The 27,475-nt window shown below is 41.4% G+C and overlaps 2 protein-coding genes across 5 annotated transcripts in view; one reads left to right on the plus strand and one right to left on the minus strand.

The window, feature by feature from the left end:
* The window catches only part of adam22 (ADAM metallopeptidase domain 22), a 52,456-nt gene that overhangs the window by 15,372 nt on the left and 9,609 nt on the right, over nucleotides 1-27,475 (minus strand). For both annotated transcript variants that reach the window (XR_013935615.1, XM_080471331.1), the window contains exons 4-6: nucleotides 19,474-19,540; nucleotides 13,396-13,478; nucleotides 10,565-10,628 (exon numbers count right to left, since the gene is read on the minus strand). Coding sequence is in view for 1 of the 2 variants with exons in the window: in XM_080471331.1 (XP_080327457.1) it covers nucleotides 10,565-10,628; nucleotides 13,396-13,478; nucleotides 19,474-19,540 (214 nt within the window). In the remaining variant the exon portion in view is untranslated. The remainder of the gene's footprint in view (nucleotides 1-10,564; nucleotides 10,629-13,395; nucleotides 13,479-19,473; nucleotides 19,541-27,475) is intronic.
* cldn12 (claudin 12) lies at nucleotides 275-4,161 on the plus strand. 3 transcript variants are annotated; one of them, XM_080471332.1, is made up of 4 exons: nucleotides 275-440; nucleotides 1,503-1,618; nucleotides 1,756-2,023; nucleotides 2,106-4,161. In XM_080471332.1, the coding sequence occupies exons 2-4, from the start codon at nucleotides 1,605-1,607 to the stop codon at nucleotides 2,988-2,990; spliced, it is 1,167 nt and encodes a 388-aa protein (XP_080327458.1). In that variant the 5' UTR covers nucleotides 275-440; nucleotides 1,503-1,604; the 3' UTR covers nucleotides 2,991-4,161. The 3 variants fall into 3 exon arrangements, with proteins under 3 accessions (XP_080327458.1, XP_080327460.1, XP_080327459.1); XM_080471334.1 differs by lacking the exon at nucleotides 1,503-1,618; XM_080471333.1 differs by lacking the exon at nucleotides 275-440 and having other exon boundaries at nucleotides 1,487-1,618.

Consider the following 27,475-nt stretch of genomic DNA (forward strand, 5'->3'; position numbering starts at 1 on the left):
ACCTATTCTTTAAAAAAATAAAAAGGTTTAGTATTAGTATAAAAACATTCAGCATATAACCTTTTTTTAAATACAGAATTGTACCTATCTTTAATTTGCTCTGTACGTATTTTCAAATCATTTCTACCCCCTTTTTCTCTCAAAATGAGGTTTATTTAAATTTATTAGACAAGAAAGCGACGCCCAAAGCGAGGGTTATAGACCTGTGAGATCACACCAAGGGCACAAACACCCGACAGCCTCAGCAACGCCCAAAGCGAGGCACCTGTGAGGCATCGCCGAGGGCACAAACCCCCGGATAGCCTGTTTACGAAGTCGCCTACTGTAAAACAAACAAAAAAAATAGACCGACTTTAATCGCGTTTAAGTATGTAAGGACATAACGAGCTGAAATGCCACCCCCCGCACTGTAAAGCCACCGGAATAACTGCAAATATCAGGTATTGTCCGCCTATTTTAAATGTAGTGAACGAGAGGGGATGCAACAGGATAGCTCACTGGAATGCTAACTCTTTAGCCACCTGCTAACAGGCTAATTAAACATTTCTGCTTATCCCTTTGACTCGGTCATTCGATCGTGGATATACAAATGTTAAAGATGTAATGTGTTTTGTGCATATATGGACGATTTAAAGAGGTATGAGAGGTGTAATTTAGCACAGCCTGTTAACCTGCTATCTTGGGTTAGCATAGCCGCCTGGTGAGCTAATGACTCAGTCACAACAGTAATGTCTGTTTTTAACTAATAACTGGTTAAACAGCTGTTATTACACATCCACGATGTCTGCTCTCTCTCTCTCTCTCTCTCTTAAAGTTGGATTGAATACAAAGCGTGTCTAATCCCTGCATGGACATTGTGCTAAAGTCATATAACCGAGGTTATTTGTAAATGTCCATCCATTGGTTTCAGCCACTTGATTTATTAAACAAACAAGAGTCAGTTTACCTAATCAGACTTTTTAGAAATATAATGGACTTTTTTTGAGGCGAAAACGTGTTAAAGAAATACACCAGGCTTAGAAAAACTGATATTACAAAAAGAAATTATGATTGCCTAATGTAAATAGTTACAATACATAGAAGTGTTTACAATCTTAAAGACCATACAAGTCATAGTACTTACTGAGTTTCAGTAAATAGATAAATCAGTCATGGACATACTGACACTACGCCAAAGAAAACTTAATCCAGCTCCAAAAGTGACAATACGCAGCCAGAAAATGCTATTAATATTCTTGTTTTTGGGAATGTGTCGAAAGCAAAGCAGCTGCAGTCCGTCTAAAAGCAAAATAAAGTAGCATCGTCATGGCCGGTTACAGTTGTCAGTTACTCTTGCATGCAGTCAGAAAATGAACGCTGCAGCAAACCTCTAATTCAATTGCTTATTGTTCAGTTTACAGTCTATGTAATGCACTGCTGCATAGACACTCTTTACTCTGCAAGCTCAGCCACCAAGTCATTCCCACATTGTTTGCTGATGAAATGAGAGCATTGTTTCTCAGGGACAGCAGATATTGGGTCAACTGCTCTGTGGTGAATAGAAATACAGCGGGGTAGCCCAGAGCTGGGTCACTCTGTGGCACAGTTAGCGTTCATCTATTGGAATGGAGCCACTTGGGTAAGCTTGAATAGCCATACTTAGTTTTTTTTTCTGGAGTTCTGTTTACAAAACTAAATATCTTGAGTTGAGTGTCATTGCTTGCTGGTGGGATTTTCCATGCATAGGTCTTCATCTGACTTATTCTGTCTATCCAGGAATAGGAACTCTCCCTGCAGCCTCAGTTCCTTCGAGCAGCGGCCAGCCATGTCGTGCCGGGACATCCACGCCACCAATGCCTTTGCCTTCATCATTGCCTTTGTGTCGGTATGTGGGATTGCTGTGGCGGCGTTAATCCCTCAGTGGAGAGTAACCAGACTCGTCACCTTCAATCGCAATGCCAAGAACGTGAGCGTGTATGACGGGCTGTGGTCTAAATGTGTGAAACAGGATGGCTACTCAGGATGTTACTACTATGATTCAGAGGTATTATTTTTTGAATTGTCTCGGTTTCTTTTTTGACGTCCAAACTGGCCATAACAGCGATCATATCTTTATTTATTTTCAGTGGTATTCTAAAGTGGACCAGCTGGATCTACGCCTCTTGCAGTTCTGCCTTCCTACAGGCCTGGCGTTTGGCTCTCTAGCTCTGCTGCTGTGCATGACGGGGATGTGTAAGACCTGCTGCTGCTCTGAAAAACCTGAACCGGACATCAAGACCCTCCGATTCCTGGTGAACAGTGCGGGCTGCCACCTGGTGGCCGGGATGTTCCTGTTCTTGGGCGGAGCGATCGCCATCGCACCCTCAGTGTGGTTCCTGTTCCGCACCAAGGAGATGAACATCAGATACGACAACATCTTCTCCGATGGCTTTGCTGTGTATGTGTCCATAGGCTGCTCTGGGGGGCTGATGCTGGCGGCGCTGCTCATGTTCATGTGGTATTGCATGTGTAAGAAGCTGCCTTCACCCTTCTGGTTACCTCTCCATTCAATGTCTACCTCTCCGTCCACCCAGCCACTCACTGCCAACGGATTTCCGCCGTCCCCAGTTTATGGTCAGCAGCCCTTCCCACCACAGACGTTTCCTCCCACAGTGATCGACACTCAGCCGTTTCTGCCCACGCAGGCTTACACGCAAAGTGTAGTAGCCCCTGCTGCACCACAGGTGTACATGTCTCAGCTCTCTGCTCCAGATGGGTACGGGTCAGAGGTGGGAGGCACTCAAGCTTACAGCTACGCTCCGTCTCAGAGCTACGCTCCGTCTCAGAGCTACGCTCCCTCCCAGAGCTACGCTCCATCTCAGAGCTACGCTCCTTCCCAGAGCTACACTCAGTCTCAGAGCTACGCTCCCTCTCAGGGATACGCATCCAGCTATGCTGGCCATCGCTACTCCACCCGTTCACGGATGTCTGCCATCGAGATCGACATTCCCGTGCTGACACAGCCACAGTGAGATGAGAGAGGCTGACAGCCTCAACACATTGAAGGCCTCTGCTCATAAACCTCCGTGAAATTCACCACTGATAAAACTAATAGACTGTGATGGATGGAAGTTAATAATATGAAGGCTATTTACAGCTTCTGGAGTGATGGCTTCAAAAACTAAGTCAATCCAGGTCTGTGTATTGCTGATTATGGAAGATGAAAGTCAGTCAAAATAAGCCTGGAGATACAAATTGAAGGATGAGTTTATCGTTTTTAAAAAAGGAAGAAAAAAAAAGATTATTGTAGCACTGGTGCAAACACACACTGCATTCAGCTTAGTACAAATAGAAAAAAATAAACATATATTTACTATAGTAAGAATTTAACCACCTGCTCTGTGCCACTATTTAACCTTCATTTTGCCACCACTTGTTCCAATGGACCAGCTTACACAGCAGCTACAAGCAAACAGGTAACAATCACTTGAGATTGAAGGTTCCCAGCTGGTCCATGAAATACTTCACTACTGTTACGTCCATTGTCGGAGCCATTGCCTTCAAATTCAAAAGACTTCTGCTTGTTTTAAGAATAGGGTGTGATGGTCCACTGTGATCACTACTGAAGACACAAACACACTAAATCCTGAAGACAACCACTAAGTGACGCCTATATGTGTTGTAACATGAACTGTTAATGTCAAAGCGGCCTATGAAGAGCAGCTTTTATAGTTTTTTTAAATGCACTAATGAAGTGAATATTGTGCCAGTTTACATTGCCTTTGTTCACCATTCCTGTTAACCTTCAGTATTTTTTTAATGTTTTTGCATATTTCCTAACCTATTCACTGTATATCAATACATTTATGTCTTACGAAGGAAGCACTAAACCAACGGTAACATCATGAACACTAACAAATCATATCAGATCTTGTGTTTGGTCTTAAGAGATGTTTTTTTTCTTTCTGCTATCTTGTTGTAATTTTGCTTACTTAGCGGGAAGCTTGTTGGATCACTAATGAAATGATCATCGTTCTGATTTGGCCAAATTGAAGTTTTGCCGCTATGTGTGTTTTTGAGCACTGATCAACATTTTAATTTTGTCTTATATTGTGTGGTTCTTTAATGTTCAGGTCAATTAAATTGAGACTTTTTTTTTCTACAGAGTCTGTTTTAAATAAAAAACAAACAAATCACAATGCATATGTGTGCCGGTGTCTGTGTATGAGGCATCAGTCTCATTTATGCTGAAGGAGAAATGTGGATAGTCGGCTGGTTGATCCTGATCATCAAAAACTAAGAGATAAAACTGAATTACAAATTGTGGATGTGATTAAATTAATATTTTCAGTTGGAATAATTTTTTTTTTTTAACTCAGAAGTCTGGGGTTCCACCAGCCGATGCCTCTTCAACGATCCTGACATTTTAGGTTACTTGGCAGTAGTGATGTTATTTGTCAAACTTAGACCAATGTTGTAATAGACATTAACACAGGTTTTATCAGGACTTACACTACACTCAGTGGAATCAATAATCAAATGTGCATGAGCCTTCAAAGTAAAAGTTGGTCTTTATTGTGCAGCAGCCAAACTGGTCCAACTTTTGAGTCTAACTTAAAAAAAAAAAATAGGAGAAAGTATTGTCCACCCTTGTTTATTGCAGGACTTCCTAATGTTTTCATTCCATATTATCAGATACTATTGTTATTTGTCGCTGGGATCAACCAGCATTTAAAATCTGAATTCTCCCCATGTTAAATGTTCAATCTGAAATCTTTTATAAGTCTTTGCATAATAGATAAGAGGCACTTGCAGTTCTTGTCCCCTCGGGGAAATGTGTCTGGAACGTCTGTGTTGTCACATAAAGCTGCTTGAGAAGAAAAAAAAATCAATTACAAACAAGGACATTAATAATCCTCAACAACTCTTGTGATTTTGCACTAAAGCTTATTTTATCATTTAAAATCTTTTCTATGACCCCGACCATATACAAAGTTTTAAACGTGTTTAGACTCTCAGTGCTGTGTCTTGTCGTTAATGCAGGTCGAGTGAACAGCCATGCTATTATTGGAACCGACTCCTCCTTTGATGTGACACTAAAGACTTCAGTGGTTGATGGTTAATAAGAACCTAATTAAAAGGAGCGTGCAACAGAGCTGTGTCTCTATGTGTCTGTGTCTATATTTGGAGCACGTATACACTCTGGTTGTCTTTATCAGAGCAGCAGCCGATGAGTAAACTATTGTGATAAAGCATTTTTCTTTGTTCCCCGGATCGTCACTCGCAGCCAATAATCTCAGCTTAAAAATACACACACACACAATGTACGGAGTCGGCAGGGACGGTGCACTGACGGAGATTAAGGGTCTCCACAGATGGCTTTCATATGTCCTGCTGGAGCGACTCGGGGGCGGGGCCTGCGTTGCCCAGGGAGACAGTACCTCAGACCCAGACTGCTGGCTCATGAATACTAAGCAGGGAGGAGGGCGAGCACGCCTTTCATTCCCGATCCGTCTTCTCATGTGTGAATGAGCTGGTCCAGGGGAAGTAACATGAAGTTGGCTTCAGGCCACAGGGAGAACCCCCCCACCTCCACCCCTCCTTTTTTTTTTTCTTCATCCTACCAGTTCACACTGTCAGGGGTTTCCAGCATCAGCTACCATAAAAAATCCTCCCTTTGGCATCTAATGCAAACACCCCCACCAAAATAAAATCTGCCACCACCCCCCACCATCCACACACCCGCCTCAGTGCCTGGAAACTCCCTCCCCCTTAAACCCTCCCCCTCATCTGCAGGTTTAAGCAAACAACATCTGAGCACTGGAGCAATAATAATAAACAAACAAAAAATATAATTTGGAATAGCTTTTTGAGACTTTAACAATGTGAAACTCAAAGTGTTCAAAACGCAGCGAATTTCTCCATTTGGTGGATTTTGATCTAACACACTTTACAATCTGAGTTCAGATGTACCCATTCAAGATCAGAATAAAACAGCTCATTTTATTAATAACATCTTTACGGTGTGAAGTTAAAATATTACAAAAATATTTCTTCCAACAAATTTGTACTACTTTGACATTTTGACCTGTTAGAATGAAAGATTTCAGATTTTATCCATATTTAAGTTGTGATACTAATTCAGTATACTTTTTGTTTGGTGCTAGATATCAAATGTTTGCATTAAACTGACAGCAGATGCAGCTTTCTCTCAACAGCAGTGCTGGCTTCAGATAATTGTTGGAGGTGTGTAAAATACATCCATTCAATTTGACAATTTATTTTCTATTATTCTAAAAATGCAGTATGTTTATAAACATGGACATTAACTCAAGCCTTAAACATTGCATCTTTCATGTGTTATCACAGTATTAGCCGGATTCCAAACAGTATCACCATATAGAGTGTATTTTTGTATTTACTAAATATAATACCCATATAACAAGGGAGAACACAAGTCTTCTTTAGTGGCACAGCAAGAGACTATTAGAATTTACTGTGTATGTTGTATTGACTCAGTTTTAATTATAAGTAATGACAGGGTAGTCAAATAGGCACTTCTCTTTAATAAACAATACAACCTCAACAAACGCCTATGAACATATAATAATTACCTTAGTACAACAATGCAGAAAACAATGTTTTTATTCATTTTAATCATAGCTTTTATCAGACTTGGATCATGATGCCACACTGAACACCCACACTAACACTGCACATCATCCTCAGACAGTGAAAGGTGGGTGTAGCCAGAGTGGCTGTCAGGTGCAGGCGGGTCTGCAAAGGTTTCTATAAACAAGAGGGCTAAGACATATGGTGTTTCGTGTATTTGCAAGTCAGCATCACACACTGTCCGCACGCACCGTGCTCACACTTTACACAGAGCAAAATGCACCGGCCGCACAGCACCCGGGAACATCACGTTCTCTGCTTGAGAACTTTCATAATGGCAAAAAATAAAAAATAAAAAAATAAACCCCACTTTACTCGCCATGGCTGTCGACTTACATACAAGCCAGTCTGCATAACATGGTAAGATACTTTAAAACCAGTTCAGCTGTGTGACGTGACAAGATCAGCTTGTACAGGACACATTTAGTTAATGTCCTGCAGAACTTGTTCTGCCTTGGCAGAAGAAAGGCAGATGGATTTAACATATGGCCAACAGGAGCCGTGCTGATCAGCCTCCAACGGATCCTTCTTCTCCCCACTTATTTTATTTTCAACATCAGAACAACCACAATTAGCATTGCAGGTACATCAGAGGACAAAAAGCCTCTGCATTCAGTCCTGCTACTGTCTGATAAAGAGTGACTTGTGGCTGTTTGTCTACATCAACAAAAGCACAACTGAGGACACAACCTCACAAATAAGGAGCTCTATTGAAAGAGCCCCTGACGCACTCAAGATGAGGAGAGCTCTTAGGTTTTCTAGCAGAGCTTTATGTGTTTGGGGGTCCGCATGGAAACCAAAGAGACTGTCGTCCAAGAGACAAAGTGAGAGAGAACAGTGGTGCACTGAGAGGAATTCAGAGGGGGACGACAGTCCGGAAGGACCATCCAGAGCCGACTGAGGAGAAACCAGGACAGAGCTGTCCCTCAGCACTCTCATGCAGACGGAAAATATCAGACAATACCAATCCCGCCAGAGGAGGTAAACCACCACAAGAATCAAACGTCAACAAAACATATTTGACAAAGTTTACAATGTAATGATTTAAACAATAGAAACATGGCCAAAGATAATAGTTCAACAAATATTGACATTTTTTGTTCAGATGAGACAAAAACCTGCTCTGATGTCTATTTGTCAGATATTAAGTACATTTTTAAATCACAATGTGACGTGCAACAGATCACTGTAGTATTCTGTGCACACTGGGCATGCATGGATTACAATGCAGGATGCTGGAGATATGAATTTAATATTAAAACTAAAAGAATTTATTAAGCACAATAGTATAATCAGTGAGTGTTTTAGAATAAAAATCCATTTCCGTGGCTTCTAATATTGCCGGCGATTGAGGCAAAGTTCGTTTTGGCGTCTTCTATTTGTTTCATGCATAAAATGTGTAAAAACAGATGTGTTTTATTTGTTAAGTCTTGAAGAACTATACAAACTGAAGCTAAAATCACCTCAAAATGTAAATATTGAGTAAAAGTGTTCTTCTATTAAAATCACCTGTATGCTTTTATGATTCATTTCTCTGCAAACTACACAGTATATTGTATTTGTCAGATGAAAGTAAAACATATACCACTCAAACTTGAATAGACTTTTCCTACATCATTAATTTTGCTGAATTTTTGAAGATAAAGAAAACAAGAGTCTATCAAGCAGAATACAAGTCTAAACAGATTCGCGATTCAGTGCACAATTTATTTGAATTGTTGATTTGTGAAATTAAATTTAGCTTTGTAGTTGCGATTGATGTCTTGCTTTCAGCTCTTCATATGCGATAATAAGTCATGTAGCGCTTGCTGTATTTTTAATATTTGATACAAAGCAGCGCTCTGACCCAATGTCTGGCATGATAAACTTACAAAACAACTGTGCATTTTACATCGCAGTGTTTGTGTGAATGACCAAAAAAAGGCGACTGAGACACTGAAACTGTGTAGAGGAGTGCTGCTGCAATTTCTGAGTTAAGATCTGTGTGTGTGTCTCTGGTCTCTTGAATAATTCAGTCTTTCCAGAAAACTCTGGAGAGGAATGTTGGAGGTAGAGGAGAGATGAAGAAGAAAAGATTGAAAAAAGAGAAAGCAGTTAAAAGAAATTAAATAAACCCAGTGGGCTCAAGCACTGCTGTTGCCCTTTCTCTGTATTTCTAATTTTTAAATTAATTTCTTTGAGACATTCCACACCTCCACACTTATTCTGATGCGCATAAGTGTCCATCAATCCATCTTCAATAGCAATTCCTCCAGGTCAGGGAGGACACATTGGATCTGATCCCAGCTCATACACCCGGGACAGATTGTCAGCCCATCACAGAGAGACAATCACACATTCTCACATTCACGCCTGTGGATGATTTAAGAAGTGCCAATAAACCTCAAATGCATGTTCTGGGACTTCAGGAGAGAACCAGAGAGTAGCCACAGAAAATACCACACACATCATGCAAACTCCACATAGAAAGGATATAGCGTCACTGTGACTCAGTCGTGCTAACCACTACATGACGATGAAACAGTAAAAAGGATTTGTAGTTATTTCCCTTTCCTCAAATCTTTCGTGCAAAAAATCCTAAAAACGAACAAATTTTCCTCATTTATTTTCTTTCCGGCTCTTGAGACACAGCTGGCACCGAATGTGTCACATGGTTATAAAACTTAACTAGGTCTGTGTGCCAGGCTGGAACAACACACACACACACACACACACACACACACACACACGGAGGTCGTGACCTCTCTTATCTGGTCCCATTTGTCCCTTAGTGATTAACACCAGACACTCTATTTTTCTGGAGGTTGTAATAAGACCAGGAAAAAAAAAAAGCCTCACACACACGCACATGCGTGCGTACGTACACACACACACACACACACACACACACACACACCCACACACACACACAGCATCAGCAGTGTGTGCGTTCCCTCTCATGCTCAAGGCGTCTATCTCAGATCTGTCCCTTCATTGTGACCATAATGCCGGTAATTGTTATCATCTAATTGTCTGTGAGCTCGTCGGCTGTGTGATGGCTTTGTGACCCTGCAAATCTCCCTGTCCTGAGACCCGAGGGCTGTGTTCTCTGCTCCGAAAGGAAAAGTGGCAGCAAATGGTGCGTGATCTGTAACGGACTCTCATTTGTCTCAATCTCATCTCTGCAGACAATAACAGACCCCCGAACAAGTCCTGCAGTACTAGGAAGAGTATTCTCACCAATCATCCTCTCCACACAGTCCTACTGTAAAGAGTGCTGTTTGTAAATCAGCTGGTTTGTTGACAATTAAAAAACATATAGACGATGGAAATGTGCACGTTATTAAGTCAAGTAAGAACCACGTTGGAGTGATAACATCCTTACATCACCAGAACAATAAGTGGAATGCACCATGTTTTGCTCTGACCCAAGTTAGTTGTAGATCTGTGAAACAAACAAATGGCTCACAGTCCTAAGGGATGTCCTTGCAAAGCACCAACACAACAAGAAGAAATTACATTCAATAAAAATAATTGCTTTATCTAATATATTCACAGGGGATCACAGTGCGAGAGTAACAGACACAACACAGCACTGTTGCCTGTAAGTAGAGTTCAGTGATGCAGCAGGAAGAAGTAGCATTTTTCTTATTGCCAGATTATTATGCAATCATTTTATTGGTCCCGCCTACTCAAGATTATATTGACTATATGTAGCCACAGAACCGAAATTAGTTTGACACTGCTGGCATCTTAATACAAATGTAAAAATACAACCCCAGCACTCCTTTGACTAGTTATATGATCATGCACATTCCAGCAGGGTCCAGTAGCAGCTGGGGATGAAACAATATGGGGTTACAAACTAATACCTGCCCCCCCCAGCAGAAAAAAAAAAGAAAAGGAACATCAGCAGCTCCTTGAAGGTTGATACACAGGTTTACAGAGTACTTACATCACTGCTGCCCTGTCCTCCAGGTTCAATCAGGTAGGTGTGATTGCCATCGAAAAACATTCCACTGACAGAGAGAGAGAGAGAGAGAGAGAGAGAGAGAGAGAGAGAGAGAGAGAGAGAGAGAGAGAGAGAGAGAGAGAGAGAGAGAGAGAGAGAGAGAGAGAGAGAGAGAGAGAGAGAGAGAGGGAGAGAAAGAGAGAGAGGACAAATCAGGTTTCTGTTGTTTTATTCATCATTGAAAGAAATAATGCTCCCCCTCAGCGATCACTGTGATAGATTAGTCACTTCAGCTGTTGCTCGGGGTCTTAGTGTATTAATGAAGCATTTGTCAGGGTAATAACTGTAATATCCACTGCCCTTCCACCTGAAACATTTTTGTGTTTCAGGTGATGATGGGCATCATTTAGAAAAATAAGACTTTATGTGCACGACCACTCACTGTGTATTGAAAAACTGAAAGAGGCCGCAACACACACGTTATAATTGAGGAGCAATCCTTTCTGAAAGTCACATCATCAGCTCTTCTTCAAGCAGCTGTTTTGCTGAAGGTCTTCTCGTGGACGCTCGTCCGCCCGCGAGCACGAGCACGTGACTGGATGTCATCCATTAATTAACTTTATCTGAAGCTTTTAAAGAGATTGTTCAGGTCAAACTGTGAAGTCATGAGGGTGAACATGGCAGGAGACACACAATCCATCTTTCTCTTCCAATCGTCTCTCTCTCTCTCTCTCTCTCTCTCTCTCTCTCTCTCTCTCTCTCTCTCTCTCTCTCTCATCCTTTTTGTTTCAGCCCATCTGGCCTTCAACGCGGAGGCGTCACCTCCAACACACCTGGTCCGGGTCCACCAGAGCACTTACAGCAGATTACAGACGCCCACATGTACACAGACAGAAAACACGGGCCAAAGTTTATTTTAAACGGAGCGTAGAGGAGAACGGAGCACTTATTAAAGTACTTTGAATGTCTGGTGATAGTCTTACCTCTCAGGAGTGAGGATTTTAACTGCACAAGGTACAAAGTTTTAATTCTGTTTTCTATGTGTGGAATTGTCCTCAAATCTGGCTGGAAGTTGGACAGATGTCATGATAAAAGTGTCGATCTGTTCCAGGTCAGTTGAATCGAACCAAGTTTATAAACCTTAAGTGTCATTTATTTAACCCATTGAATAACATTCAGCTGTTTATTTAAAATCTGCAGATAATGTCTGACCTGTACATTTACTGTTTGGTTAAAAAATAAAGTCAGAAAATTTCAGGGTCCTTCGTCAGAACCCAGTCAAAGATTTGGTAAAGTTTGAAAAAGAGGTTTTTAAAATGACTGTACATGTTTTACAGTTCGGCTCATCTGTTGCCTCCTGGACAAAAACATTAGCTTTTAGCTTGTATCAAGTATACTCTTGAGAAACAACTTGCAGTGAAGTATTCAGGCTCTTAATATCCAGCGTGAGTCTCTTCCAGTCAAAAATCTCAAACTTGACTAAACGGTTTCAATCGGGAACCGGAGTTATTGACGGAGGGACTTCATCTCACATGATGGATGAAGCTGTGAGCAGAATCCCTCAATACGCCGCTAATAGCCTATTGCATTGCAGGGTCAGATTTCTGTGTGGGTGTGTGCATGTGTGTGTGTAGGACAGAGACAAGAGAGACAGAAAAAGAGAGGCCGGGGAGAGCAGGATGCATATTATGGTAAACACCTGACTCAGCATAAGGGGAAATACTCTCCCTGTAATGTCAAACCCTCTGACACCACGATGAACTCTTGTGACTCCCTCCATTCTCCCACGTCCCATCCCTCCTTCACGTCCACTTCTAGAGTCTGACTGTAAAGCAGCAGCCATACTGTAATTAACGGCTAAACAATACGGTTTAAATATAACAGATAGAAACACTGATTAATCTCTTCTGTCGCATTGCAAACTACTGTGTCCAAACCACATAATTTCCCTTGCATGCAGCACACTCATCTCATTTGCACTGGATTAATTAATTTGCTCCTTTTCATTATTCTGCTTGCACCACTTCTTAATTTGCTGTGTTGACAACTTTCTTTTCCTATTGCCTCAAACCCACAGAATATGCAAACTGCATTAAAAGCCACCAGTTAGATGAGCTTATGCAGCAAGTATCAGTCTGGACTGAATATTTGTTTTTATTTAGCCTGGTAAAATTGAAGCAAGACATATTAAGGTGGAGACTTATGAAGAATAACCACTTCCATCACAAATACTTGTATATACAAAACTGTTTACGTTCTTGTCTTTGTCCAATTTTTGGGGGTAAAATTCAGTTTCTTGTTCAGGAGAGTGTGTGAGCAGCTGTGAAAAATGTTATTACATCTGCTTAATTATTCAAAGCTTCTTTATTTTCCCTCACTCTGGCTTTCAATACATAATAAATCACTGCTCTCCATGACTGCTCCAGCACCTCTATTGACTTTGTATATATAGATACACAGACTCCAAATGGAGACACACAGAGCTGCTGTGTTTCTCCCAGAAGGCGTGTTTTTGACCCGTCAAGCTGACAAAATGCTGTTTTGAAGAAGAAACTCTAAAAATATCAACGTTAGTAAAAAAAAAAATACAGCCAAGACGGGAAAGGTAGACGAAAAAGCAGAAAAGAAGAGAAGACATCTGCATGTGTGGACGATAACCTGTGTGACGAAAACCGCATAGAGGCAGGGAAGTCTGGCTAAAAACTAATTATACTGACCTAATGAATAAATGGGAACAAAAGCCTGGAATCTGAACACACCAAGGCAACAGCAGTAGTTCAGAAAAACACCGGCAGGCACATCGAAACAGTCACATCCATAGTGTTTGCACTTACTGAAGTCCATGGCAGGTCGACAGAGCCACAAAAGAGTGGGGGATGTCTCTGACCTTTCCGTGATAGTAGCAGTGCTCGCCTCCCTGGGTGCAAAACAGAAACACAATCGGATCAGCTTCAAACACACGGCCGCTTTCTAAAATGTGAAATGTTTCTTTCATTATATATTCCATCAGGAAATGAGTACAGAGCAATGAATCACACACAGTTCATTGGTTGATACACTCAAGTGCAAGTATGATCTGGCGGATATATTTGCGTGATTTGAGTGGACTGTCCGTGTGTATCTGTGTTATTTTGCACTATGAGCTTAACCCCTTCACGTCCTACCATCTGTGTTAACTCCTCTGTGACTTCACTCTCCTCCATCACAACTCCTCCGCAGAAGGAAGCCACACCATCGGTCACAAGAAGAAACTTTCCATCTCTGTCGACCACTAATTCTCACTTTCTGTGTGCGTGCGTGTGCCTGTCTGTATGCGTGTGAGTTGCATCTCTTCCTCTTCCTACAAACACACGGTTATTGTCTATAGACGTGTATGATGTCAAAGTGTATAAGTGCTCTGCAAGCATTCCCTTCCCTGGTCCATTTCTTGCTGCCTAACAGCCATTAGACAGGAAGCAGGTCTCCCCGAGGAAACGCAGCTTTTATCAGAGGATCAATTTCTGCTCTCTCGTCTGACGCAGCGCACAGCAGCGCACCGCTCCGTCCACTTCAACATCAGCACTCTCAGCGGGCCTCATCCTCCTCCGTGCCTTATAGGTGTGCCCACAGGGATGCATGTATACAACAAATGTACGAGGATATCTAGAACTATAAGGGTTATTATTATCCTGCTGCTACAGCCTCAAGTGAGAGTTACTCACTGGTTTGACTTCTGTGGAGCGAGTTCTCTAAATGTTTCTTTATGTATTCTGGGGACAAAGATGCAGTTATGTAAGAAACGTTGGCCAAAGCTGGAAACAGCTGTCACTGTATTGTATAATGTATGATCAAGTCTAGCCACTATCAAGGGGTCAAGCATACAGCGTTTTGGCCAAAACTGGCACACCAGGCAATCCCAACTGCAAAATATAACCTTGCATGATGTGAAGAATTACACAGACGATATTAACTGTACTTCATAGAGATCAAAAGTAAGAAGTGTTTTCAGCTCGTCCTGGGGGCTGTGACTGTTTCAGTCAGAGCAGATAACTTAGCACAGCACTAAGACTCGGGACTGAACAGCAGATAAAAGCATTGACAGTCGTGATGCTGCAGTGAAAGCCAGATACTTCACTACTATCAAAATAGCATGAGCCTGGAAGAGACACTGTGATGCCGAGATGATGAGAAAACATTCACACTGTAAGCTTTAAAAATTGTGCAGACATGGGAACGACGGGCTGTCACCAACATTAGTCTGGAAAAAACACTTTTGGAAATTACATTTTAAATTGCAGTTACAAAAAAAAAAAAAAAAAAAGTGTTTTATATTTACTAACATTATCAGAATGGACTCATTACATCTTGCTCTTAAAACACAGAAACCGATGGAGTTGCCATTACTTACAGGAATTATTTTACTGATTTGGCACAAATGACAATCAATTTAACCCCTGAACTGAAATTGGTTTGACGTAACCTTTCACCCTTTAATCCTGTCGGACTGTTTGTTTGCTCTGGCTCAGCTGGTTGATCCATCCTCCAATTCCAAGGCTGATGATTTAACTGCAGCTCTGCCTGCTCATGTCGAGTTACTCTGTGATAAAACACTGAACATCAGGTTTGCTCCAGATGCAGGGCGGCGCTGTGGGCATCCATACAGTTTGTAACTGGTAAAGAGATTATATATTTTATTTCATTATTTACTCTGTGTCTTGTTGTTTATATAATTTGTATAGCATATTTTTTTTTCAATAATAGTTGTTTGTTGTAAGTTTTTTTGGGGGAAAGTTCTTTACTGTTATTATCAAGAGATGCATCATGGAAAACACCATGAGGTTATGTCCACCTCTCAAGGGAAAACTGTGTGAATCATTTGACATTCAAGGAATTAGATTTTATAACACTAAGTGACGAGCAGCAACACTTTTTCTGTCTAAACTCATTTTCTGAACCTTTGGACCTTTGAACCCTCTGGAACAAAACATAGGTTCTGATTTTCTATTTACTCTCGTATCCACTTCTCTTGAAGATTAATACTACTCACTGCTGGAGCAGAGAGATGATTAGTTGTATACAAAATTACGACTGAAAACTGAAAGAATCAACTTATCTGGTCCGTCATGTTAACTCATTCTCATATATAAATTTTCATATTAAAATCCAGTCATTTATAATTGTGGGATTTACAAACTGAATGATGTCAAGGTAAATATCAATGAGGTAACTTTATATATGAAGAACGTATTTCTCATATTGCATTTCAAATCTACTCATACAGCTTTCTTATAAATCGTTCGCCCAACATGGTGTTGCAGGCTGAAGGTGATCCTGTATGTCCACAGTCGGCTGGGCTCTGCTCCAGCTCCCAAATCAGATCAGAATAGAAGGTGGATGGATGGAAAAATATTCAGGAAATTTTTAAATCAGGTTATAGGTAATATCTTTATTCCATTTTTGTTTTAAGGTATCTTCTGCTCTCTAACGTGACACACGAAAGAATTCACATATGATCAAATGTTTTATTTCTTGTCAGGGGCGATTTTCTTTAAAAAGTCGTCCTGCTTTTATGAAGTCAGACTGAACAGTTGTTGAAACCTAAGTCTAAGCATTCAAACTGAAACTGAAAGTGAGGGCATTGGAGTGTATACTATATGAATGTGAGATAGTGTGTAAGGAGCTCCTTTACATAATTTATCATCATTGAATAACGGGAGCAAAATTGCATCGGTCATGCTGAGGCTGACTTGTCTTTTTTCGAGTCGTGCTGTCACAGTTATCTTACTCCTACCCTGTCTCTCAGCAACAAATAAATCCTCATTTAAATCCTATTCTCACAAAATAAAGAAGCACATCATAGCATATCTGCTTGTATCTCTCAGTATTGTGTCGCATATCTAGGGGTGTTGAAGAGTGACACATGAGTAAAGCACATTGAACCTAAGCAAGCACAAGTACTGTGGCGTAAAGAGAATCAAGATGTTTGTTGGATAAACCTAAACGAAGCTGCAGTTGACAGAAAAATGGTTGGATAAAGAGACAGAGAGCGAGTACGAAAAGGAGAGACGGAGAAGGCTATTTATAAGTGGTGCTGTGCTCTACTATCCCAGCGTCTCTGCTCCTCCCGTCGCCCTGAACCTTCTGCTCCACTTCTCATCAAAAGAAGAAGAAAAAAAAAAAAAAAGGAAACACCCAAAGCCAAGCACTGTGGGTACATCCTCGGCCAGGGTGTGTCACGAAACTGGTCAGATCCGCGCTCTCCGAAGGCATAAACAAGGCTAATTAATCATCTGATGGAGGCAACACAATGCACAATGGAAACGTTGAGGTGAGACACTTGGTAAACAAGTAGGACACTCTGTCCTCTGGATGTCAGGAAAAGTTAGGATAAGGAAACTAGAGTGAAAGTGGGGAGAATGTGTACAAATAACATGCTACAGTGGTTGTTTCGCTTCATTTTGATCTACTTCGTTCTGATTGTTTTTACTGAGTCGTTCTATTTTATAAAAGATGATGCACACAGTTCATTGATGCGGATACTGGATTCTTCTCTTTGTTAAAAATATTGTGATGTTGGTTCGTCGAGCACGTCTCGAGTCGGCCTTATTACTAATAACAGTGCCGCACTGTGACGTGGTGGATAACGGTCTCACCTCACAACAAGGAATATCCCCAGTTCAAGACCAGTTGGTGAACTTTCTGTGTGAACTTTGTATACATTTGAGGCCAACTTGTCACTCCAAAGTGCCGTGGGAGAAAATGTGAGAGTGTGTGATTATCTGTCTCTCTGTGTTTGATCTGTGATGGACCGGAGTGTACCCTGCCTCCACCGATAGTCAGTTTGGATCAGCTGCAGCCCTCCACAGTGTAGAACTGGATAAAGCAGAATTGATGGATTTATTCATAGGGTTGGAAGAAGCGAAACCTCTGAGTCCAGAATGTTTCGGTCTTCATTATTTTACATGGGAATTATTTAAGGAACAAAAATGTTTTTTTGCACAATAAAATATATTACTTTGGGCAGCTCATTTTCCTGATGGGTATATTATGGATTACTGTCACCAAAAAGAGCCAACAAATTATCTCTCCATTACAGACTTACATTTTCTATCACCGAAAGCCGTTGCATTGTGTTTGCTTCAGCTGAAAGTTGAGTCGTGTTTTATTCTGAATGTGAATGAGGGATTTGTGCTGCGTTACCTGGAATAAACCCAAGTGGAAGACGACAGACGGCAGAACTTCCACCACATTTAGCCCATTAATATAACGTATTTGACTGTTACGTATGGACGACATGAGGGGATAGGATTGTGACCCAGAGAGTGTTACAGTGACTTATCTTTTTAACCTCAACAGGGAGCAGAGTAACAGTTAGTCAGATTAAACTTGCTGAAAGGAGGCGTTGATAAATAATAAAAATGACAGGTTTGTATTCTTTCTGAATATAACAGACAAGAATAGACAAATGGACTGCAGTTGTAATCTTTGAGGTGAAGTGATTCAAGGTTTGCTTTGTAACAGAGGCTATAATTACAAGTACCCATATCATATCATATAATACGTGGTGTCATACTTTGAATAAGTCTCTGTAAAGTATCTAATATCTTGCTAATCTCCTTATTAGTGGTGTAATTCCTCACCATTATAATCTCTCCACTTATGTAATGTAAGACGACACCCCACGGGGTGTCCGGTAACTTAAAGTGTAGATTTCAGAGGATTATCACGGCAATCTTAATCTCATAGTATCTGAAATTTCAGGCCACGCCCTCAAATCCACCAGAGTTCCCAGAAATCTGAAAGGAACAGACTAAAACTGGTTGGCCGAATGGTGTGGGGTTTGACTCAGCATGAAAATCAACTCATTGATTAACCAATAAAAGGCTCGGAGGGGGAAGAAGAACAAGGAAGGTCTACAGGAAATTGCAGCTGCGAACAAATCCTCTGAGGTGCCGGTTAAGCCACTTTATGCTGTCAGGTACACATTATACCATCACAGCATGTTATCAGACATCTGTATCCCTGCTGTGCTATTCACCTGGTTTCATTGCTCAAACTGTGTCTGGCTATGTTATCTCTGTAATGCTATCTGATGGGAATTTACAGTTAGAATAAATAAGAGTTTCTAATTTCTCAATGTCACACACACTGGAATTGAATGTCCAAATGCAAACAGATTGGTACATTTGGTGAACAACAAGCATTTCACGTCTTAAGAGCAATAGTCATTTTCATAAGCTCTATTTGTATGGACCATGCGTACATATCATGCTGTGTTGACCTGACATTTATTGTGTGATTGCTGCATCCAACAGCCGTGGAAAAACTTTGGAATGATGCTGTGGAATGTAAACATCTCCAAATAGAATAACTCAAACGTGAAGCGCCTAAACATTCACTCTCAAGTGAGCTGAAGCATTAAGTAGAATTAAAGTGACTTAGGTGTTGTTTTAAAGTTGAAATGAGCTTGGGGAATTACTTCATGTTAAGTCAAACAATGATCTATGAAAAGCAAATTAACAGATTTGCTACTTTAAACATTTCAGCCAGAATCCAATGAAAATACTGAATCACATAGTACTGATGTTTGAAGTTATTTTGTTAAACAGATTCTACCTATTAATGTTTTCACATTTTTGGGGAATGTAGATAATAATGGGTGGATGATGAATTGAGAGAAAAGCTCAACTTCTGCTTAATTTGATGAGCTGTGGTATGTTCAGTTGGTTAGTTGAGTTGCAACTAGTAAATATGTTGCCTTTACAGACGAAAAAGTGAAATCACAACTGTTAAGAGACATACATCTTCAAGCAAGACTACCAACACAATAATTCCACAGGTAATTGGGGGGTGAAAGCTATATAAAATAAATACAAAGTCTACCAGTGTGCCAGCTTGAGTGTTGGGTGCACGAGAGATTTATTGAATCTTACAGTGGTGATGACCGTCTCCCCGTTTTTTGACAAATGCCTCTCCTCATAGCTTGAAGACAGAAGATCACTGGAAAGAAATAGACAAAGAAGAGGGGAATTAGAATTCTAAAGTGCATGATTTTCACTCAAATGTCAATCATTTGACCAAGTATTCTTGTGTTTGTATTCTGTCTTGCAGAACAGAGCTTTAGAGAATCAGACTGGCTAATTATGTCCAGCATACAGGAACAGAACTATTTCCTGCACACAAACACAATTATACAAACCCAGCCTTCCAACAGATCTGTGAGAGTGTGTATGTGTGCGTGTGCATGCAATGAAGGACAACAAAAGGTCAGTAAGTAGTAAAAGAAGCCACACTGGCAGAGTTGGGAGTAGGCAGGAAATAAATAGAGACATAAGGGAGAAACGAGTGGCATAAATTCGAGCAAATCAGTGAGTGTGTGCTTGCTCAGCAGAGCTGGACACTTGAATCCCAACGGAGATACACACTGCAGGCCCAATCTGAGACAGAGATGTATGAGCTCAAGTGCCCAAGCACAGCGTATTGCACAGATTTGCACCCAGCAGTGTTGTAATGAATGGTGGGGGGGGAAGGATTTACACTGTGATATGGCTGAAAGTTTTAGCCTTGTCATACACATACATACACATACATTCAGAAAGTGAAGGTCTTTTTAAATTATACATTCAGCGGCAAGTAACCTGAGTATATACACACAGAACACTATAAATAAGCTACGAGAGCATCCCAGGCATAAAAATCAATCATTGCCATCATCTTCAAATCACATCATTTTGTTACATTTAACTGAGTTTTTATTGGACGGATTGGATCGCTTTTCGAAACTGCTGCACCCCCGGCAAGACTGCTCGGAGTATAGAAACTGAGATGGAAAACGTTCAACAGAAACAGTATGTGGGATCCAAACAGCCCATTTCGCCGCACTGAACCTGAGAGCCGTCAACCTCCTCCAACTCCCCGTCAACAACCAGACACTGACAAGAGACCCGTAGGTGGGACAGACTTTCACCTCGTTCCAGCCGGCGGGCCACGGTGATATGAAGAAAAATATGACAAAACTCCACGGACAAAGACGTGTGTTTGTTCCCCAACTCTGCAAAGGGTACATGCAGTATTTGTATAGAGATTTAGGACTAACTCGATATGAGAATAAAGGTCATGTCCATTCCTGACGTACCATTAAATGAAAATCCTTTAGAAAGGCTGAAACCACAAAAGCAAATGAGTTTTTTTTTTTTTTTTTTTAAAGGCCCTGCCTTTTTTATGCTTCTCAGTACTGAGCTTGTTCGAAGTGACTGAAGATATCATCTTAATAACATGTTTAAAAGTTAAGATCAAGTTGTAAGTAATTGCTTATACTTTTAAGCTGCTGGGTGATGCAGTTTTCATGAAACTCTACTGAAAAGCAAAACAACAAAACTAACAACAACAACAAAAAACTCTATGGATATACACACTAAAACTTGTAGAAGGAATTGGTACCATATGGCAAAATAAACTTTGCTAAACCTTAAATTTTTAGAGCTTAAATCTTTATTTTGTTCTCATCAGATAACTGAAATCTGTGCAGTGACACTCTTTCCCTTTTCTCTGCACTCTGCTAATTGTTATCACTACGACCATGTTTCACTGTAGACTGCCTTTCAATGGCAGAAACAATCCACCTCGTTATCATCCTGAGCTGCTTCAATTCGGTTGTATAAAATATAAAATATGGCGCAGAGAAAAAATGCCGTGTGTCATCCTGGAAAATCATTGTCACAGAGAGCAAAACAGCCAGTGATAGTGGACATTTGACGAGATGATCTCAACTTTAGGCCCTCATGATAAGTTTTTCCTAACTTGAAACCATGTCTATGTTCATTCTGGTTTCCAACCATTAGCATTTCCAATCAATTTCAGAGACACCGTATGTTTTGTAGGCAACCAAACGAACTTGAATCAATCAAAACATCTGTAAAATTACTCAATACGTCACTCAAGTATTCATATCAATTTGACAGCAGGAACTGAATAGAAAAACATTGTTTTCCTCCGCTGATATACTGCATATATTATGGGGATGAAAGCCCTGACAACACACCGACACTCACAGGGGAGGTAGGTTGCTTTTTGCAAAGACTAATGGGCAGTTTGCTGTTGCAAAAAAAAAAAGATGTAACCAAGGGGGAGCGAGCAAAAAAAAATAAAAATAGAATAGCTATCAATAGAGGGAATAATGAAACAGAAATATGGGGCAGTGAAATTCAAATCAAAGATAAAGAAGGTGAGAATACAGAGCACCGAGCTCTGACCGAATTCCCCATCATGCATTGCTGTGAAGCTCAATCCAAAATGAAAAAAAATTCATATGCTTTGACAATGTGTAGAAAAGGCAACCCCCCCCCCCCCCCCCCCCCCCCCCCCCGACCCCACCCCAACCTCGCTGTACACGCCTCACACCCTTTAACCCGAGTTCACACGTCACCCCTCTGCAAATGTTCACAGTACAAATTAAACACGTCAGGACTCCTGAGACACGAGTTATGCTTCATCAACATTTTACATCAAAAAGATGAGACTTCAACTTATTCATACGCTCCTGTGATGAAGACGTTGAAGGTGCACGCCAGTCTCCGGGTCACAGTCAAGCGCAGTTAGCCTTTGTTCTGCCGGGATGTGTGTTTAAGATTCAGAGCTTGTGATCTTTATCCGGGCTCACGCCGAGCCCAGACGGGGGGAGCAGGAGAGAAGCATACTGAGGCAGCAAGGCAGACACACGGGCCTCTAATGGAGGACGCTGATAACAGATTCCAGCTTTAATTGTTGCGGGATTTAAATAATTTATTTGACAGATGCAAACTTAGCTGCGGACCCATCCCCCATGTCACCGACACGCAGAGACTTCTCCACCAGCACGCACTGGAGCCTCCCTTCATGTTAACACGGACTCATTATGTAAATATGTTAACTGTAAGCACCTTCCCTGAATCTTCCCTCTGATGTGCGAGCAAACAGAAAACATCACAAACATGAACTTAACTTTGATCCTTAGTTTAGCCTCCTTGAAATACATTTAGTTAACTTTCAACATAAATTTACTCAGTAAAAATGGAGGAATCACATCATCGAAGACGTCAAGATAACAGAAGCATATAGTGGCATTGGTGACCAGATTTGAGTCAGATATATTTGTGGGGCATCTTTCTGTGCATGGCAGATGTGTGTAAACAACAGAGACAAAGAAAACAGCACCCACAGCTTTTGCTTATATCACGTCTCATTTTGAGTCGAATGTGCTCTTTCTTGTGGCTCATGGCTTGTTGAAATAGTCTCCTCTTTCTCCACTGTACTGGAGGAGAGTTTTCTTGGCCCCGTTGCCACGGCAACATCTGTTTGAGCGCGAGCGTCCAGCTGTCAATCAGGCCTGGAGGAGATGCTGGAGGTTGATCCACAGACACGTCGCTTTCAGCTGGAAATAATGTGTCATAGCCGACGTCAAACGACCATTTACATGGTAATCACATTCCCCCACCTCACTTTCTATACACTTTAATATCAACCTACCTACACACACATCCAGTGTTGGACAGCCCTCCCCCAGGAAAGAATTAAAAAACCTGGAGATTAAGACACGTCATATTTCCAGCATTACGTGATGATTTTACGGAACATAAAAACTATGTTTTATTCTCTTAAAGGAAACATTTCTAAGACTGAATTCACTTGAAGTGGAGCCATTATTGTAAAGGTTATGACAGGTGCAGACTATATAACCACATATTTCAAATCAAGGCATCTCACCAGCCAGAGAAGATATCAGCTTTATCTATCTATTGCTGCAGATCCCAACAGCCATTACGAGGAATATCTCATGTTAAAAATATTATGACGTCAGACGTTCAACTGAATTCTGCTACTCAGCATGAGCAGCATGAGTGTTGAAGCAGCTTGACAAAGCAATGTGGGGGAACTCATATCCTGTCACACTTTGAGAATCCCTGCATAAAAGCATTTTGGTGCAAAGTTGCGCAGGCAAAATACGTCTGCTGAGGCAGCCTGGTTCGATCTGCTGAAGTGAATTACACTCAGAAACTAAGTTCCTGTGTGGTCCAATATTCCCGTCACGATCTGTGTCACCAAGCACCACTGCAGCCTTGGGATGAAAATGAGCACAAAAAAAGCAAGATTGGCAGAACTAATGTTTATGGGCGTGCATATGCGCGTGGGTGTGTGTATGTGTGTGGATTGGCAGAAGTATTGAGGTACCAGGCTTTTCATTGCTTTCACACAGTCCTATTCAAACACCCTTCCTAATACACCCGGCATCACAAAACAGAAAATTAACATAAGTAGACACTGGGACAAAAAATCTAAACATTTAACTGGATATATTCCCATATCCTTACATTGCGGTCATCGAATGAACTTCTGCTCCATATATGGATTTGCCATTTAACCCGGTAATAAAAGGGCACCGCCACACAAAGGACTGAACATGTGCTGCGTCAGGCGACCGTAATGAGGATGGGGGAGTGCTGAGGAAAACCAGAGGCAAAGCCCGAGAAGGGAAACGGATAAGTGCAGTGGATAAAGCAGAAGGGGATCCACTGAGATGTCAAGGTGAATAAGAAGAATAAGGAAGTGAAAAAGAGCGAAGCCAGTGGGAGGGAGAGGGGCTGAGGTTTCTCTTCAGGGAAAGCTGCAGCTGCTTTCACCTGCCCACCAACCCCCATTCGCCTGCCTCATCCCTCCCTCCCACCGAGGCCTCATTAAAGGTCTCCAGGCTATAATTCATTCACTCTCCAATCACTTATCAGACGTGCAATTCCACCAGCAAGCTCGCAGGGATCCGAGCTTCTATTGCACAGGGAATACTGATGCTCACAAACAAGAAATGTTGAGACTAATAAGACAAAAAAAAGAAAGAAGAAGAAGGAAATATCCAACAGAAAGCTGAATTCCTTCCCAGCCATCTTGGGCCCAGGATGGAGTCGATTCCATGGCACGCAACATGCCGACCGAACAGAGTTGACTCCTAAATTATGCAGAGACTTGGGATGTTGTGGGCACTAAAGAGAACTTAAAGATCTGAATCTGTGAGAACTTGTGGATGGTTAGTGAGCTCCACGTAGAGAAGGTTCACAGAGACAAAGAGACAAGCTTTTCATAAGATATCAACATGGGAACAAGCAATCGTGATTACTTTCACTGGTTAAATACTGAAATAATTCCCCTTTTCTGTCCATCTGTAAAGTGTTTGTTGGATATTCTGGTGGCCACTAATTCATCAGATTTTTTGGGAGGGGAGATCAATTTTGTTAAATAGTTAATCTCTTGACAGTAAATCAGACTTTGAAATGGTTTTTAGTCAGCATGACAGAAGAAAAGCAGTAAGCTTTGAGAGACAATAGTCTTTAGAGGGGCATTAGTATCTTTCCCTGCTGAGCGAACAACAGTCTTCCTCCTGCTTCTGTCTTCAGGAGGAGCCGGCTCCAGGATCTTTGTCTCCACTAATCCTCCACACCGAGTGAGACGGCTCGACGGTGGAGGGAGGGAAAGAAAGGGAGGGAGGGATAGAGTGGGGAAGAAATGAAGGATTATCAAGAGATGTAGAGGTAGAAAAAAGAATGATGCAACAACAGTGGCGTTGCAGTATCTTCAACACAAAGCCTGACCCTCAGGAAACAATCCACTTTACACTTTCCCGTATTGGTCAGACTATTTGAAAACTCTTGTTGGTCCATCTATGGAAATGGCATATTAAGGCCCAGTCAGCCAACTGTAAATGAACAACACGAAGCCGTGCTGCAGAATAAACGCTGCAAGAAACAGTTTTCAGACTGTTTGATGTCTCATTACAGGCCAGATATACGCATTGTGAGGGAGTTGTTGTTTAGTTATAGTTAGGACCCCATAAACACTTAACACAAGAAAATATCAGGCACGCTTCATCGATTCACATATCAGCTTCAACTCAACTTGAAACCAGGAAATTTGCCAAATATTCCAACAGTGAGATAATCAGAGGAACCATGTTTCATCTCACTGACCAGCATTTCTGGTCAGTGAGATGAAACAACCAAAGCCAGAAATATTCCAAACATGAATACAATTCAACGAGTCGTGGGAGCATTGGCATGAATTAAAATCCCAACAGTTTACAACCGATAAATACCGGCAAACGTCTCCAGATTAAGACACCTCAACACGTGTGTGTGTGTGTGCGACGACAAGCAGATAATAAACAGAAGCCCTTGTTGAGGCGATAGAGGGAAAAGATCGATGGCGGGGGGGGGGGGGGGGGGGGGGGGGGTACTTTGATCATGCACTTGTTGTGTATTTAGCTGGACATCCTGCGCTTAGTTAGTCAACCATCCCAGAAGCAAGGGTGGATGAAGGACATCCTCACATCTTAGTCTGTCCTCTTCTTTCCCTCCATCGTCATCTCTGTCTTTCTGTCCCTCTCTCTCTCCTCTATTTCTTCCCTCTCTCATGCACACGCTCCAATCTCTGTTTTTCTCATTAAGTTCGCAGTAAATCAGATCACGCCTCTCTGCTATAAATTACAGACCAGGCAACAGAGGCAGGGAGACAGAGATAAAGGTGGAAAAGGAGGAGAAGAGTGGAGTTGGGTTGTAGCAATGTCAGGATGCAGGGAACGAGACATGGCTAGATGATAGATGATCCTGCGATGGGACATGAGAGGGCGTTAAATCATTCACATGTAGAGACGCAAGGTGCATCCACATGTACGGGCAAGCGGCGAGCACATAAATACAGGCAGACACACACACACACACACTCGCACAATGCTGAGACACACACCAGTATCGCAGCCGCATTAACACCTTTCATGTTCCAGAGACAGCCGGGCACTTCTCCACATTTCAGGATTAAATGGCAAATACCACAAAGTCCATTGAAAGTCAAACAAAACCATAAAGAACACCACTAAAAGTCATTTTGATTCTTGTTTTTGTTCACTAAGAGATAATTGTTGGGTAAAAATACCAACAACTCCTCCCACTATGCAATCACAAGTGAGAGGAGATTTTTTTTTATTTTTTTTTAAAGTCTGGAGTTCCAGAAGGAGAATCCCATTCATTTGACACAAAAGACACTGTCAGATAGCTGCAGACAGCTGACATTTACAGCAGTGCCAAGTGAGTCTGGATAGGCAGGAAATTCTTCCTGTTGGATCATAGATGCAAACAATGAGCAATATGTTGCAAAATATCTGGTTCTCTTATGAAGAAAAAGGAAGATTGTGATGATTCACTGCACATAAACAATTAAAGGGAGACATCCAGGAAGCAAGAAATATCAACTCACAAACTCATCCTCAGTGTTGCAATAATGATGCTTTTCCATTTCAAACTGGTACAAGTAAAAAAAAGAAGCATGAATAGCAGGTTTAAAACTTGCAGGATTGCCATGGCAACAAATCAAAGTGCATAGAAAGAAATGTAAAGGTGTCTACAACTTGTAAGTGGACTTTCAAGTGGAAAACCAGCTTCCAAGAGCAACAGCTTACAGTTCATGTCTCTTTACAAGACAATTAAACCTGCAAGGAGAGTTTTGATAAACATTAGGTTTGGAAATTTCAACCTCAACTATGATGAGCTTTTACGATACCCTGTGGAGCTTTGTGACCATTAATGGTGAGGGTTTTTAAGAGAGGGCCCCGATTCTGCTTGTATTTTGGGCATGCAAGACGTCTCCAAGGCTCCAGGCAGCACAGCAGAGGGAAGGTGAAGAGAAAATAAACGACAAGAAGAAGGGTGCAGGATGCCGCAAATAAAACTTCAGAGTGATCAGACTGATAATCACACATGTGCCCAACACTTATGGCAGATCACACGTGTGCTAAAATCTGAATATAGATTCCCTCAATATGACCAAGGAAGCTGCCAGTTCAAACATGCTGCTGACATTGGTTGAGAGGTAAACTGGACCCCAGACAGATCGCCAGTGCATCAGAGGGTGAAGACGTAA

The sequence above is a fragment of the Lipophrys pholis genome (assembly GCF_963383615.2).
Source record: "Lipophrys pholis genome assembly, chromosome: 9".
Taxonomy (NCBI): Eukaryota; Metazoa; Chordata; class Actinopteri; order Blenniiformes; family Blenniidae; genus Lipophrys; species Lipophrys pholis.